The sequence below is a fragment of the Melanostigma gelatinosum genome, assembly GCF_949748355.1.
Source record: "Melanostigma gelatinosum genome assembly, chromosome: 2".
Lineage (NCBI taxonomy): Eukaryota > Metazoa > Chordata > Actinopteri > Perciformes > Zoarcidae > Melanostigma > Melanostigma gelatinosum.
The window spans coordinates 26,947,769-26,960,615 of NC_136635.1; the positions used below are offsets into that span (position 1 = coordinate 26,947,769).

At 43.8% G+C, this 12,847-nt stretch overlaps 1 protein-coding gene across 1 annotated transcript in view; it reads right to left on the bottom strand.

Moving 5' to 3' along the window:
• mpped2a (metallophosphoesterase domain containing 2a) overlaps positions 1–12,847 on the bottom strand; it is a 51,750-nt gene that overhangs the window by 25,771 nt on the left and 13,132 nt on the right. The window contains exons 3-4 of the mRNA XM_079293693.1: positions 6,082–6,263; positions 2,041–2,266 (exon numbers count right to left, since the gene is read on the bottom strand). Of these exons, the coding sequence (XP_079149819.1) occupies positions 2,041–2,266; positions 6,082–6,263 (408 nt within the window). The remainder of the gene's footprint in view (positions 1–2,040; positions 2,267–6,081; positions 6,264–12,847) is intronic.

Genomic DNA, 12,847 nt, shown 5'->3' on the forward strand with positions numbered 1-12,847 from the left:
GACACTCTGCTGCAGATAATTATTTAATGGAATAAGTTTGCAAAGTGCTGCAGCGGAATATCCTTTTAATATCTGTAAGACCTTTAAATGATGGATTGATAAAATAAATGGTGGGACCACTGCAGACCACTGCAGCGTTTATCGGGTGGTGGTTACCCGCTACGTTTCCTGAGTGATGCAGACGAGTCCCGGTGCTGCCGCAGCAGACCGCCGAGGGCTCGGAGGAGCTCGGCCACCCAGGCGGCGAGCTGGTGAGCTGTTGATGAAGTGAGGGGTCACTGCAGGGCTAAGTGAGACCTCACACCGGACAAGCAGGCCAGACCTCGGGACCACGAAGGCATATGGGTGTGAAGGAGGTGAGGAAGCCGAAGCCGAGGAGGGGTGGGGGTGGCCAAGCTGTCCACTCCGCCTCTCACGAGACCCCCAGCTGTCACAACAGACACTTACCAGCCCTCACACTAAACACCCACCAGGGAGGGGGAGGGGGAGGGCAGCATCCTTCCTCTTTCAAACCGAAGGATGGAGGAGAGGAAGGATGGAGGGGGAAAAAAAAAAGAGAGCAGCTAATCTGTTCTTCCTGCTGCTGTGATGTCGGAGGAATGCTGGGATCTGATCCTCTGCCACTTCTGAAGCCAGGCTGCAAACCTGCTAATTATAGCCACTAAAAGGATGAAGGTGTGAGCTAAATAGTTATTTTAAGTCTGGCGCGGACTTGTGAGAACCATTGCACACACACAGAGAGAGAGAGAGAGACAGAGAGAGAGAGAGACAGAAAGAGAGAGAGAGAGCGAGAGCAGAGGGAGTCTCAGCAGGACGGAGGAAGTCTCAGCCTCGACCGTCACAAAACAAAACTCACAGGAGAGCCGGCGAGCCGCAAGACGGTTCAAATACAGTCAGACAACAGCAGTTCAGACCGGACGACAGGACTTTCTTTCTTTGGGACTATAGCAAAGATGAATGGATCAGAGACGGCATCTCCAAGATGAGAATACAGGATCTTTAGAAGCGCACATCTGTATTGGCTAACCCAGCATCAATCTCAGATCAACTCTGTAGAAAAACAATGCCGAATGATTCGTCTATTAATAGATCAGTTAGGCAATCAAAGTGGAAGAAATTCTGAATTTGCTCATTGATTTATTCAGAAACAAAATGCTAATTTTAGCTTCATTGTGTTTCTCTCTCGCTCTTATATCGATATAGATATAAGAGAGATTCATTTTCCAAGTTGCTTTCCCTGAAGGTTTATTTACAGAAGTATTGTAGTACTTTTTAAAGATATTGTTCTTATAAAAAGCCTCAACCTCTGTGCATCTGCGCAATAAAAAATAAAGCATTTTTGTGTGATGTAGGTGTAAAAATACTGGATATTGCCGTTGCTTTTAAAATAAATACACAATCAGATCTCTGGGAAACACTTTCTGCCAAACACAAAACCATTGTTGTGTTCCTCAAGCTCCAGAACGTACAGTCAACTTTAAAATTACACCAATTCAAAAAACAAAAGAAAAGTATTTTTTGGGCTTAATGAGAAGTTCCATGAATCCATGAATGCAGCACGCGTCTCAGCAGTTTTCTTCCATCGTGGCTACGAGTACTTTCTCTGCACAAACACCTCTCACTCCCACCTGCCTCTGTTTGTTGAACACAAGCTGCTTTCACCCCCGCTCCCCTTCTCTCTCTCTCTACGTTCTTTCCACACCTGAGAGCCTATTGACAAGAGTGTACCACGCGTATCACTTAACCCCGTGTCAAAACACAGGTGTAACGTAAGCTCGGGGAGCAGGCGAGGGCCCGAGCTCATAAAGGAATGTGCGAGCTGGGAATAGCACCCTGCATGTAAGAGAGGCGCCTCGCTGAGAGGACAGTCACTGCAGGGAGGGCAGCTGGGAAACAGCCAAACACTGACAGAGGGGAAGGCGCACCTTCACCTCAGGGACCCACAACACAATGAGACAGAAATTCGACTCAGCGGTTATGAAAGACAGAAAGTAGAGAAAGTTTTGGATGGAAAGCAAAAAGGAAGGCCGGCAATCTTACCATGGCGCCCCGTATATCTGGAATCCCTTTATGGTGACGTCAGAGTCCTGCAGGTACACACAGTTTGTGAGGAGCGTCTGGACATTGTCAAAGTCCTCGGGTTTGAGTTTGGACACTGAGGGGAATCGGTAGTAATCCTGCTTGACCAGCTCGGCCATAAAGTCCTTATCAAAGGTCAGCTCGTGGTTGCCGGCGATCACCACCTTAAACTCGTACGGGAGGCCACCTGGAAGAGACAAGAGAGGGAGGATCTGGTGAGATGAAGTCCCGTATCCACTTATGTATCCACGTACGTATCCACGTACGTATCCACGTACGTATCCACGTGTTAAGCTCTAGTCTGCATCTCTTTTCATACTTTGTTCCTCCTAGATTGAGCACTCAACGAAAGGCTCTGGCCTTCATCACCCCTCTGCTCCTTCTCTATATTTCTGCCTTTCCTCTCCTTCAATCTGGTGTTTAGGCTTCCTGTTGAAACTGTTGCTTCTCTGTCTTTTAAAGCCAGCTCTGTAGGTTCGGTTTACACTCATCAACAGGCTCATTTATGACTAGAGTTAACCAGCAGACCCCCAACCCAGGCAACATAATCTATAAAGCTGCTCGTCACAACAATGTTGATTTTATGTATTCAAGCATGAATCACACGGATTCAAAATTGATTTCAAAAAATCAAATTAGAGTTGTGTAGATTTTCTTTTCATTGGCTAAAACTACATCAAGTATGGTTTCTTTGGAACGTTTAAGCTCCGTCAGCTGGTTTTTGTGTTTTGCAGGTGTGAAGTCATCACGGCGTCTGATTAAACTGACCTGAATGTAGTTTGATTTAAAAGTTTATAGATCTAGACTTCACATATCTTTAGCAGCTATATTTAACGTTTAGTGGATTTTACAACAACTGCACAAAAGTAAATCCTTTACTTACGACACGGAGATTGACTGAAGGAAAAGTATTCTGCTCACCGACATTAGACCCGTTTTCATGACTCGCTCTGCTCTGTGTTGCTCTGGCCAGTAATAGAAGGTTATGACGCATGGCAAAAGGGCAAATCGAATAAAGAATCGAATAAAACGTATTTGTTAAAAAAAAAAAAAAATGCTTTTACCTCATGAAAGTGAGAGGAAGAAAAGGTGCGAATGCACTTCTCAATTTTGCAGCGGTCAAGTGCACAATTGGAAATAAAGATAATAGAAACCGAATAGAATAAAAATCCAATCAGGATACGCTGGTTCGAAGCAAATAGATAAAATAATTCCACCGCATCCGTCTAAAGTGTGTGTGTGTGTGTGTGTGTGTGTGTGTGTTTTCTCTAATGCTGAAGATGAAAGAATCATGGTTCCCCGGTCCATAGGTTTCATTCCCGCTACTTTAAATTAGCTCTTGTCGCGTCTCAGGATCATAAATTCCAGTCTAACCTTATAAGAAAGCGCCGTCTCTCAGTTCCCCCAGCACTCTAACTGGATCACACATCCATTCTCTCTCTCTGTCTCACTCACACACACACACACACACACACACCACCCAAAGCGAATCATCCTCTCCACCACCACCACCACGCAGGGAAAAGACGGGGAAAACATAATTACCATCAAACAACTCCATCTCCATTACTCTACTGGGAATTTCTGCTGCTTTTTATTGCTGCCGTGAAACATCTTACAGAGGGCTGGTGGAGTGATACACCTAGATTTATTCCTTATTCGTCGCCCACAAACGGGTATGAAAGAGAAAATGAAAGCAGAACTACGTGTGCATAGAAATGTTTTGTCATACCTCTCAAGAAGGCAGATTTATATTTGTATTAAGATTTAAGACGACAAAAGCACCAATTGAAAGTGTTTTTCACAAGACGCTGTTAGCAACTAACTGTGCTAACAGCGCAAACAACGGCAACAGTGCTGACAGAGCTAACAGTGTTTACCCAGGTTGTTTCTGTCCGTTTCTGTTCACATTGAGCCGGCATTTTGCGTCACTGACGTTTTTGCAAAGCACCTGAAGACGAGATTCAACCATTTCAGAGTGTGGACTGTACAACAGCAATCCCTAAAACACGGATGTGAACCCTGGTTGTCGTATAAATGGTGTTTTCAAACGTTTCCGCAAATTTGTGTGAACACAGCCTCACGTTTACACACAGCAAAGAAGTGGAAGAGCAGGAGGCGGCGAGTTTGACAGGAAGTGCGTGAGGATCGAGATATAAGCTATGTTTTAGGTAGATTCTGCAGAAATACGACTGAACATGCAGAGCATACTGACGGACAGTAGAGAAGTGGATTATGCTGCAGGAGCCGTTTGAGAAGTCTCTCCAGACCTCTGGATTTCTGAGTTTTGCTGTGAAAACTGGGTCAATGCTGGTATCCAACTGTAACTGCTGTGAATCCAGACCGACTGCTGCCGCTGTCGTCTTTGGAGAGGCCATACTCTGACAGCTACCTTTCAACTCTGCAGGGGGGGAGTGTCCGATACTCCAAACATAGATTTTGAGGGCAATGACACTTTGAGCTAAGGGGTTTACTTTTAAAAAAATAAATCTAAAAGGTTCTTACTGTGATATCATGAAAAACACATCAGAATCAGATTTATTTTACTCTTTTGACATTCTTGTAATTATTCACCGTCTAGTCTGTCAAGAAAACTTAATGGTTACATATACACGTATATATACACATATATACTTCCTTCCCAGCAGAAAAAGTATGTCATGAGTTGGTAAATGAACATAAATTTTGAGGTAAAAGTTGTTGCCAATCTAAAATCTTCCCTTTGAGCCACTTTCTGTTTCTTGAATCGTCTCATCCTCTTTTTCACTTTTTTGAGCATAAGCTGCACTATTGAGTGAAAATTGCGGAGTTCTGTTCAGATAGAACACAAAGTACCGTACTTTTCAGACTATAGAGTGCACCGGTATATAGGCCGCACCAGCTGACTAAAAAATAAATAAATATAAATGTGTACATAGATAAGCCGCACCGGTCTATAAGCCGCAGGTGTCCCCGTTGAACAGCAAGATGCTTTAACAGTACTAGAGTTGTCTTCTTCTATGAACATCATAACATGTCGCTAGCTTCTAAGCTAATTTTAACATTACGGCCAATGAGGAAATGCTAACCGCGATTAGCATTAGCGAATATAATATATATTCGTACATCTTTTCATGCAGACATACTTACAGACTAAGGTCTCTCAAGGCTACCAAACGGAAGAAGCAAAACGAAGCAGCGTGCTGGGCCTCCTTCTTCCACAGCTCCACCCTCTTATCCAGAGATATGGTAATTTATGGTTCTAAAAAGTAAACTGGCTACAGCCAAAATGTCGGACTTGAGGCTTCAAACCTACAATCCAGAAAGCAATGGGTGACGCAACACTTATAAATATAGGGTCTGAGTTTTAGACGTACGTCTCTGCCTCCCGGTGCAAATTTGTCCACCTGCCGCTTTCAATTTTGTTTATATGAAATCGTGATGACTCTAAAAGTTGCTTTGTGTTCAGTCTTTTAGACGTTGTGCTCCTGTCGTTTTATTTCACCTGCTGAGAGCTGACCAACTGGCAAAAACACAGACGACTGAAGCATAGACAAAATAATTCAAATGTGTTAAAACTTTACAGGCCAGTGCGATTTGGTGGCACTATTTATGCCCATGGCGAGAGAGAACATCAGACAAACATGACTACATTAGAGGGCCAAAAAATGCTTCAGCTCTCCCTTGTAGGGTCTAGAGAAGAAACACTTGCTGCTGGGACAGATCAAACACACAGAGCTCAGCGCTCCCACCCACAGCTTGGGGCCAGAGGGAGGGGTCAAAGGTTAACTGAGCCAGGGTGTTAGGTCAGAAGGGTTAAACTGGACACTTTAGCACATCAGTTGTGAGTCAACAGTGGGGGGTGGAAGTCATTGTGTGGTCCAGCTCCTGGTTATACGTGCATCACGTCTCGTGCCTTTGCCCGTCCCTCTGTTCGCGTGCGAGCTTCAGCCCGTCAGCTTTGTGCGAGTGTGAAAAACCTGCGTGCGACCGGATGAATGTGTGTCTTAAGCAGGTTAATACCTAGCCAGTCGTTGAACTTCTTAACCTCGGAGGGCAGGCCCAGCTCGGTGAAGTCGCCCGTGTGCAGCAGCACGTCGCCGTAGGGCATCTGGATGCCGTCTGTACGCGAGTGCGTGTCTGACACACACACAAACCTGGTGTGTCCTGTTGGCTTGGGATTGTCATAAGGAATGGGGTCCACCCTGAAAAGACAATGAAACAAAAGAGACGATGAGTCCTCAACTCCACGTCATGATAAAATGTCACATTTACCTCCATAATGATACAGTAACCAAAGTATTCTGAAATTCATCAGCGGTGGCTTCTCAGTTCTGATATTATTCTTTTCATTAAATTATAGATTGGTTTGAGACGGGGAACTTTGCTGCATGGCATCGCCCCCTGTCTCACCCAATGTTGCTTTCAAATAAGGTTACATTACATACACTGAAAAAAAGAAAACTGTAATAAAACAGTAAATTATGCATCGACGGGTTGACATTTATAATGTCTGCAACTCCGTTTCACTGAACCCAATTCAGTTTGTTGTTTTTTTGGCTCCCTTCCTCCAAAAAAGATGTGATGTTCTTTGTACAGTACGAACAACAGCTTGCACACACACACACACAACATAATCAATGATTTGCACTTATTTTATTTATTGTGTTGAATAAACAGTTTTCAGGTCACTGCGAGATTTCTTTATGCTCTAATCTCTCAATCACCTGAACCAACAACAAGAGTCTCTTTTCACAAAATGCTGCCCAATATGAACTTCAGTGAATTTCAAGTTAAGTTTGAGTTATGTCAGTTTCCAAACAATATAAAAATGACACTGTGAAAAGAACTGAAACCGTAATGTAAATCGAAATGTAAATCTGTCGACTCAATCTACAAAGTTGCATTGTAATTATGATAATGATTATAATTTTATCTTTAACTTCAGAAGCTGTCGACACAGTTTGTGAATATTTTCAGACCTCGACAGTTCACGGTCTGCAAAAAGCGTCTTCAGCCGCGGCGCTCTCATAACGCCTTCAATCTGAAAAAGCACCGAGCTAATTTTAAGAAACAGTGTCAACAGTCAAGTACGTTTGATTCCATGTTAATGTAATGCAACGTTCCACTTATTCATGAGACATCTGCCTTCGGTTTTATTTTAGAATTTTGAACATTATTTCTGTCGAAAAGAGCTGCAATTCAAAGAAGGTGCCCTTTTTCCTCTTTGTGATATTTAAAAAAAAAGGTTCACTCGATCCACAAGCATATTTTTAGGAAATGTATGCTAATTTCATACCAGATTGCAGAAGGGGCACAGCTGAAAACTGGAACCTTAAAAAGATCATTTGTTGTGAAAAATAAATTACACAGTCCACAGAATAATGCATGCAGCAGAGCAAAATGCATCTGGAAGAAAAGAGGAGACATTACAACGGTGAAAGATGTGGCAGTCTGGGCTGGCAAACAACCAGCGCTCGGGTTGATTTGTGCGAACAAGGAGGGCAATGGCTGTTTTGTGGCATCAGATTGGCTAAAGAGACGGTGAATTAAGGCATGCCATGTTCTTTCTATCCATTATCGGAAGAAAAAAACACTTAGACCCTAAGTCTGGCTGCAAAGGAAGCCTTTTTTTCAGCCTTTTTGTTCGGTGTAAGTACGTCTGTTAAAAGGAAGAAAAAAAACGTACTTTTTTCTGACTGAAAGGAAAGGGGGGGGGGGGGATCATCTAGTCTGTAATTGAAGTCTACTATGTGCAATCCTCCAGCACTCTGCCACCAGACCATTATTTCATTAGACGGGATGTCACTCTGTCGAAAACATCAGACACATAATCAACGCTGCAATCTCCAATCTGACATACACACACACACACACACACAGTTAACTCGCATCTTTGCACAAACATGGCATAAAGACAGCTACAGAAGCAGATGAAATCAAAAAGGTTTCAGACTGGAGAAGGCGTCATTAACAGAGATGGAGAAAATGGGCACCTCGGCACAAAAGAAAATCTTACTGAAGGGGAGGCAACGTTGCATTTGAGTCTTATTTTAGATGCAATTTTCCTGTTTTCCCATCTCTGTGACATGTTGAGTAGAATATTAGATGGGAAAAAGGTACACAAACAGCCCGGAGTCTGTTTTGGACTTAAACAGTCATCTGCACGGTTGTCTTAACGATGGACAAGCTGGTCAACGTCTGTAACATGTCGCCACTGTATGTGGTTTGGATTAAGTACACAAAGTGCCACAAAGCAGTCAAACTCACAGATTTACAACACCGACCAAAAATGCCAAATGCAACCAGAGATATTAAAAAATGGAAATCTGTAGTAACGGCACAGAAAAGTCAAACTGCTGCCGTCTCACTACGTATACCGCCATATCAAACAATTCTTGTCTGTAGTCCAACCACCATTTGTTGTCACCATCTGTGACCGGTGGCCACTGTCTGAGGCAGCAGCTGCAAACTTGCTGCATGGCGAGTCCCCCCCCCCCCCCCCCCCCCCGGTGTGTCGGTTCAGCCTCTGCAAAACTGGATGGATTAGAAGCTGGGGGGGGAAGAAGAGGCTGCTCAAACCCTTTACTCTGACATGCTAACAGATAACAGCGGCGCCTGAATAAACGCAGCACCGCCATTCATTTGAATGAGGCCACTCTGTTGATGCAGCGCCAACACAAAGAATGCAGGTTGTAAAGTTGAACCGAGTGCAATTTTTGCTGTGACACAATGTAACGTCATCCAGCGTTGGCCAATCACATATGTGCAACCTCAAAATCTTGGTGGATCACTCAATCTGAATGGTGCCATATTTCTGCAGTTTTCCTTGCAACTGTTGCAAAGAAAGATAAAATCATTGCTGCCGTGATGACCTTCCAGAAAATATTATCTTCTAATAAGCCTTCAAACTGGATCTGTAACTCAGATCGGCCATCCTGGATCCAGCGAGATTCTCTGTCACCCGAGCAGACCTGGACTCCATGTCAAACCCGTTGGACAAAATGAAAAACTAGCTAGAGATAATGGTATTTACCATCAACTGTGAGCAGTAAACAATGCTCCTATATACACACAAACAGATCAACTTAAGCCAACAGAGCGGCAGTATGCAGAGCGGCAGTATGCAGAGCGGCAGTATGCAGAGCGGCAGTATGCAGAGCGGCAGTATGCATCGCAGCGTAGCTAGTGATTCGATTTGGTGGCCGGACGTCGCGCAGCTTTACAGGATTCGACAGTTCTCGTCATACACATATATATGTACATGTGCGCACACACACACACACACTAAGACAAAGCCGGGAGAAAAACAACCACCATCTCCTCCCATCTCCTTTGAGATTTAATCCACCCTGAGAATGTAAGTAAACACCAGCAGCCCCCATCAATTAAGAGCAGGCCCGGGCCAAGAAAGCTTCATGATAGTGCTGCATAAGTCTCTCTCTCTCTCTCTCTCACACACACACACACACACACACACACACACACACACACACACACACACACACACACACACACACACACACACACACACACACACACACACACACACACACACACACACACACACACACACACACACACACACACACACACACACACACACACACACACACAGAGAGAGAGAGGGCCCCCGTCTTTCCCGTTAACATACGACTGTATAACAATCCAGAGGTTCATTAGTAATGTATACAGGAGTTCAGGAGTTCAGCAGTGCAGCGTAGGCCTCTGATCTATCGTAAACCGAGACAGTGAAAATGAAAAAGTCTTGTTGCGCTCCGGCAGCAGGTAAAAGAACATTCTCCAGTGACAGACTGAACTGTGTTAGCATGAAGGTTCATGTTAACATGTCTGAGCTTCGGCGTGACATCAGAGGGAAGACGGCGGAGAAAAAAAAAAAAAAAAAGAGTGGGGGAGCGGCAGAAATGCTAATGCGCTGGAGGAGGGCAGGAGTACACTCTCAAATCCGCCATGACATCGGAGCCGACACAAAACCGAGGTATCTGCTCGATGAAGAGACGTCTGTGAGGGAAACCTCACTGCGTGAACTTCGTCTCACCTACAGCTGCAACATTAGTCCCGTAAAAATGTACTTCTGCAACTTAACATACATTTTCACTTCGAGCAGTGTTTCTCCAGCAGACACAGTTGTTCTCCTACCTGTCATGCTTGTGCTGTGTCCTTAATTGCAAAATTCACAGATGACAGAAGATGTTCCACATTTGGGAATGAAAGCATTTTTCCTCTCTTAAAAAAATAAATAAACTCAAGCCAATTTGCTCTCACTTTGCTTTTTTCCTTGAAAAAAAAACCAAAGAAAAGTTTCTCGGCTGTTTTCATATCTCAAGTTCTCGTTTATCCAGATGACATAATGCCACAGATTCAAATACAAAGTACTTATATACAACATCATAAAAACAGTGTACCCTCCATGACTAGCACATGTATCATATAAATACAAATGAAAGCCTGACAAGCTCGAGGCGCTTTGCTCTAAACATGCGTGCAGATTAGAAAACTACACAAGGAAAATGTGAATTATTGCTTACAGGTGTCATTTTTTGAGGAGAATAAGAGGCGAGGGAAGTGGAAGACAACGTGGGGGAGACAGAGGGAGGGAAGGAGGAGTGCTCTCGGATGTCTGGAGGAGGATATTCAATTTGACTGAGCACACTTGGCTCCGTGGCCTTTTTAAAAAAAACACACAAGCAAACAGGGTCAGAGTTCAGGCCGAGCTTGCTTCTTCAAACGTGACACTTAACTCGCAGCAGATAAGAAGGTCGCGGTCTGTGTCACTCTCCGACTCGTCCGGCTCTTTAAGCGCGCCACATAATCGCTGTGATTGATTGCAACGCTTCCTCTCGACTCCTCACGCCGTCCAAAACAGGCCGAGGGTGTTTCGCTGCGCGGCCAAAAAACTGCCAAAGCTCTTATCGTACGTTTTAGAATTAGTTATATTTAAAGCCCGCTATCCATCACCGCCAGAGATAACGTCACGTATCCCTCGAATGTGAAAAATAAAGACCCGACCGATCGTTGCAGAAATCCAAATTCAGTTTTTCCTCTCTTAAGGTGCAACACCTCTTTCTAAACCATCTACATCAACTCACTGAGCTCTTACGGTCCAAACATTTAACTTGTCAGGAAGCAAGTCTGCTCCTGTGTCGTGATGGAAGATCGTCTTTTCATAGAACATATCCGTGTTGTACCGTTTTGATAACATGATCCTCAGCTTTTACAATCTGTAAACCGACTGTTTGTTGTCCAAACTATGTCTTATTATTATGACAATAAAGTCGTACAGATATAACCCTCGTAAATATAAGAACGAGTTGGCCACCTGAGTATATCTTTAAAACTTCTATCATAAATGGTGTATTTGAGTGTATTTTCACCAAATGTACAGTCCAGGTTGTAGTAAAGAGTAATAGAAGACATTCAGTTTCATCATGGGATCTTTATTGCACTTCCATTTACTCTGAAGTGGTAATAAACAGGTTTACTTACAACTTGGTAAAAGTTGCTGGTGTACGATGCTTCTGGAGGGACTTGGTTAAGTTGGTTGTGTTATATCTTCGGTGCTACTGCCAATCCTTGAAACATTGAAACTTTGCAGACAACGCAAATAGCCGTAGAACTCATTGGCGTAGCGAGCGTGAAATACGTCCAAACAGCTGGAATGTTTGTTTGTTGTCTCCCTCAGCTGTGCAGTCTAGCAGGGTGCTGCTGACCCACGGCGTGCAACGAGCCGTAAAGAACTAAAAGAGCCTAAACCATGAAAACCAGTCGAAGCAGACGAAAGGAAAACTAGTATGTGGATGGGGGGGGGGTCCAAAAACTTCTTTACTTGTAGAGTACCTTAGAATATTACGGCCAGATTGATTATTAGATTCCTGGTTGGGTTAATGGGGTCAACAATGGGGTCAAGCTGCTCACTTGTCTCAGACAGGAACATGTCAATCACGTCCGGTCCTCTGTCCATTTCATACCTGCTGCAGAGGGATTAGCCTCCAGCTCCTCCTCCTCTCTCCTTCCTTCATTGTTAATGGGGGTCGTCCTGCTAATGAGTTCTCATCAATAAAGGCCACCAGTGAGGAGAGAGTCACCTAAAACCTCCAGGGGTCAAAGGGGAACTGTGGAAATAGACCGCTAATCAACTAAAGCTGACCTGTTCATACGTGACAAACGGGATCAAGACTTATACACTCGCTGGTTCAAAGGCTATCAGAGAGACAAAGCGCCAATAAACCCGGCTCTACAGCCAGGGAGGTTTTTTCTGTGTGTGCAACTGCAACACAATAGATTTCACCCACAGTGAACTGACAAATTCTCTCACACACACACACACACACACACACACACACACGCACACACACACACACACACACCAGGATTAATCCTCCTCAAAGTACCATCCATTAACTGTGCAAGAAATGTCAGCTGATCACATTTAATGTTCGTTTAAAGTAAATATAAACTGCACTCCGCTCAGGTTTGACTGGAGGTGAGCTGCAGGTCGTGAAAATTAGAATCATGAGCAAACAGAATTTCCATTGCCTTCAACTTGCTTCCTGAATTTTTAATACTTCTAAAATGAATCAGGAGAGTTTTTTTGGGTAAACAATCGAGATGCTTTTGAGGAGACTCTGTGATGAAAGTACCGTGCGGGGACTTTCATCTGGTTCAATGATGTTTCCACTAAAATAACTTTTCAACTTTTTAAATCAGTTAAATCTTTGAGTTGATGAACAGAACATTTAGCAACAATCAATGAATTGTTTAAGTCATC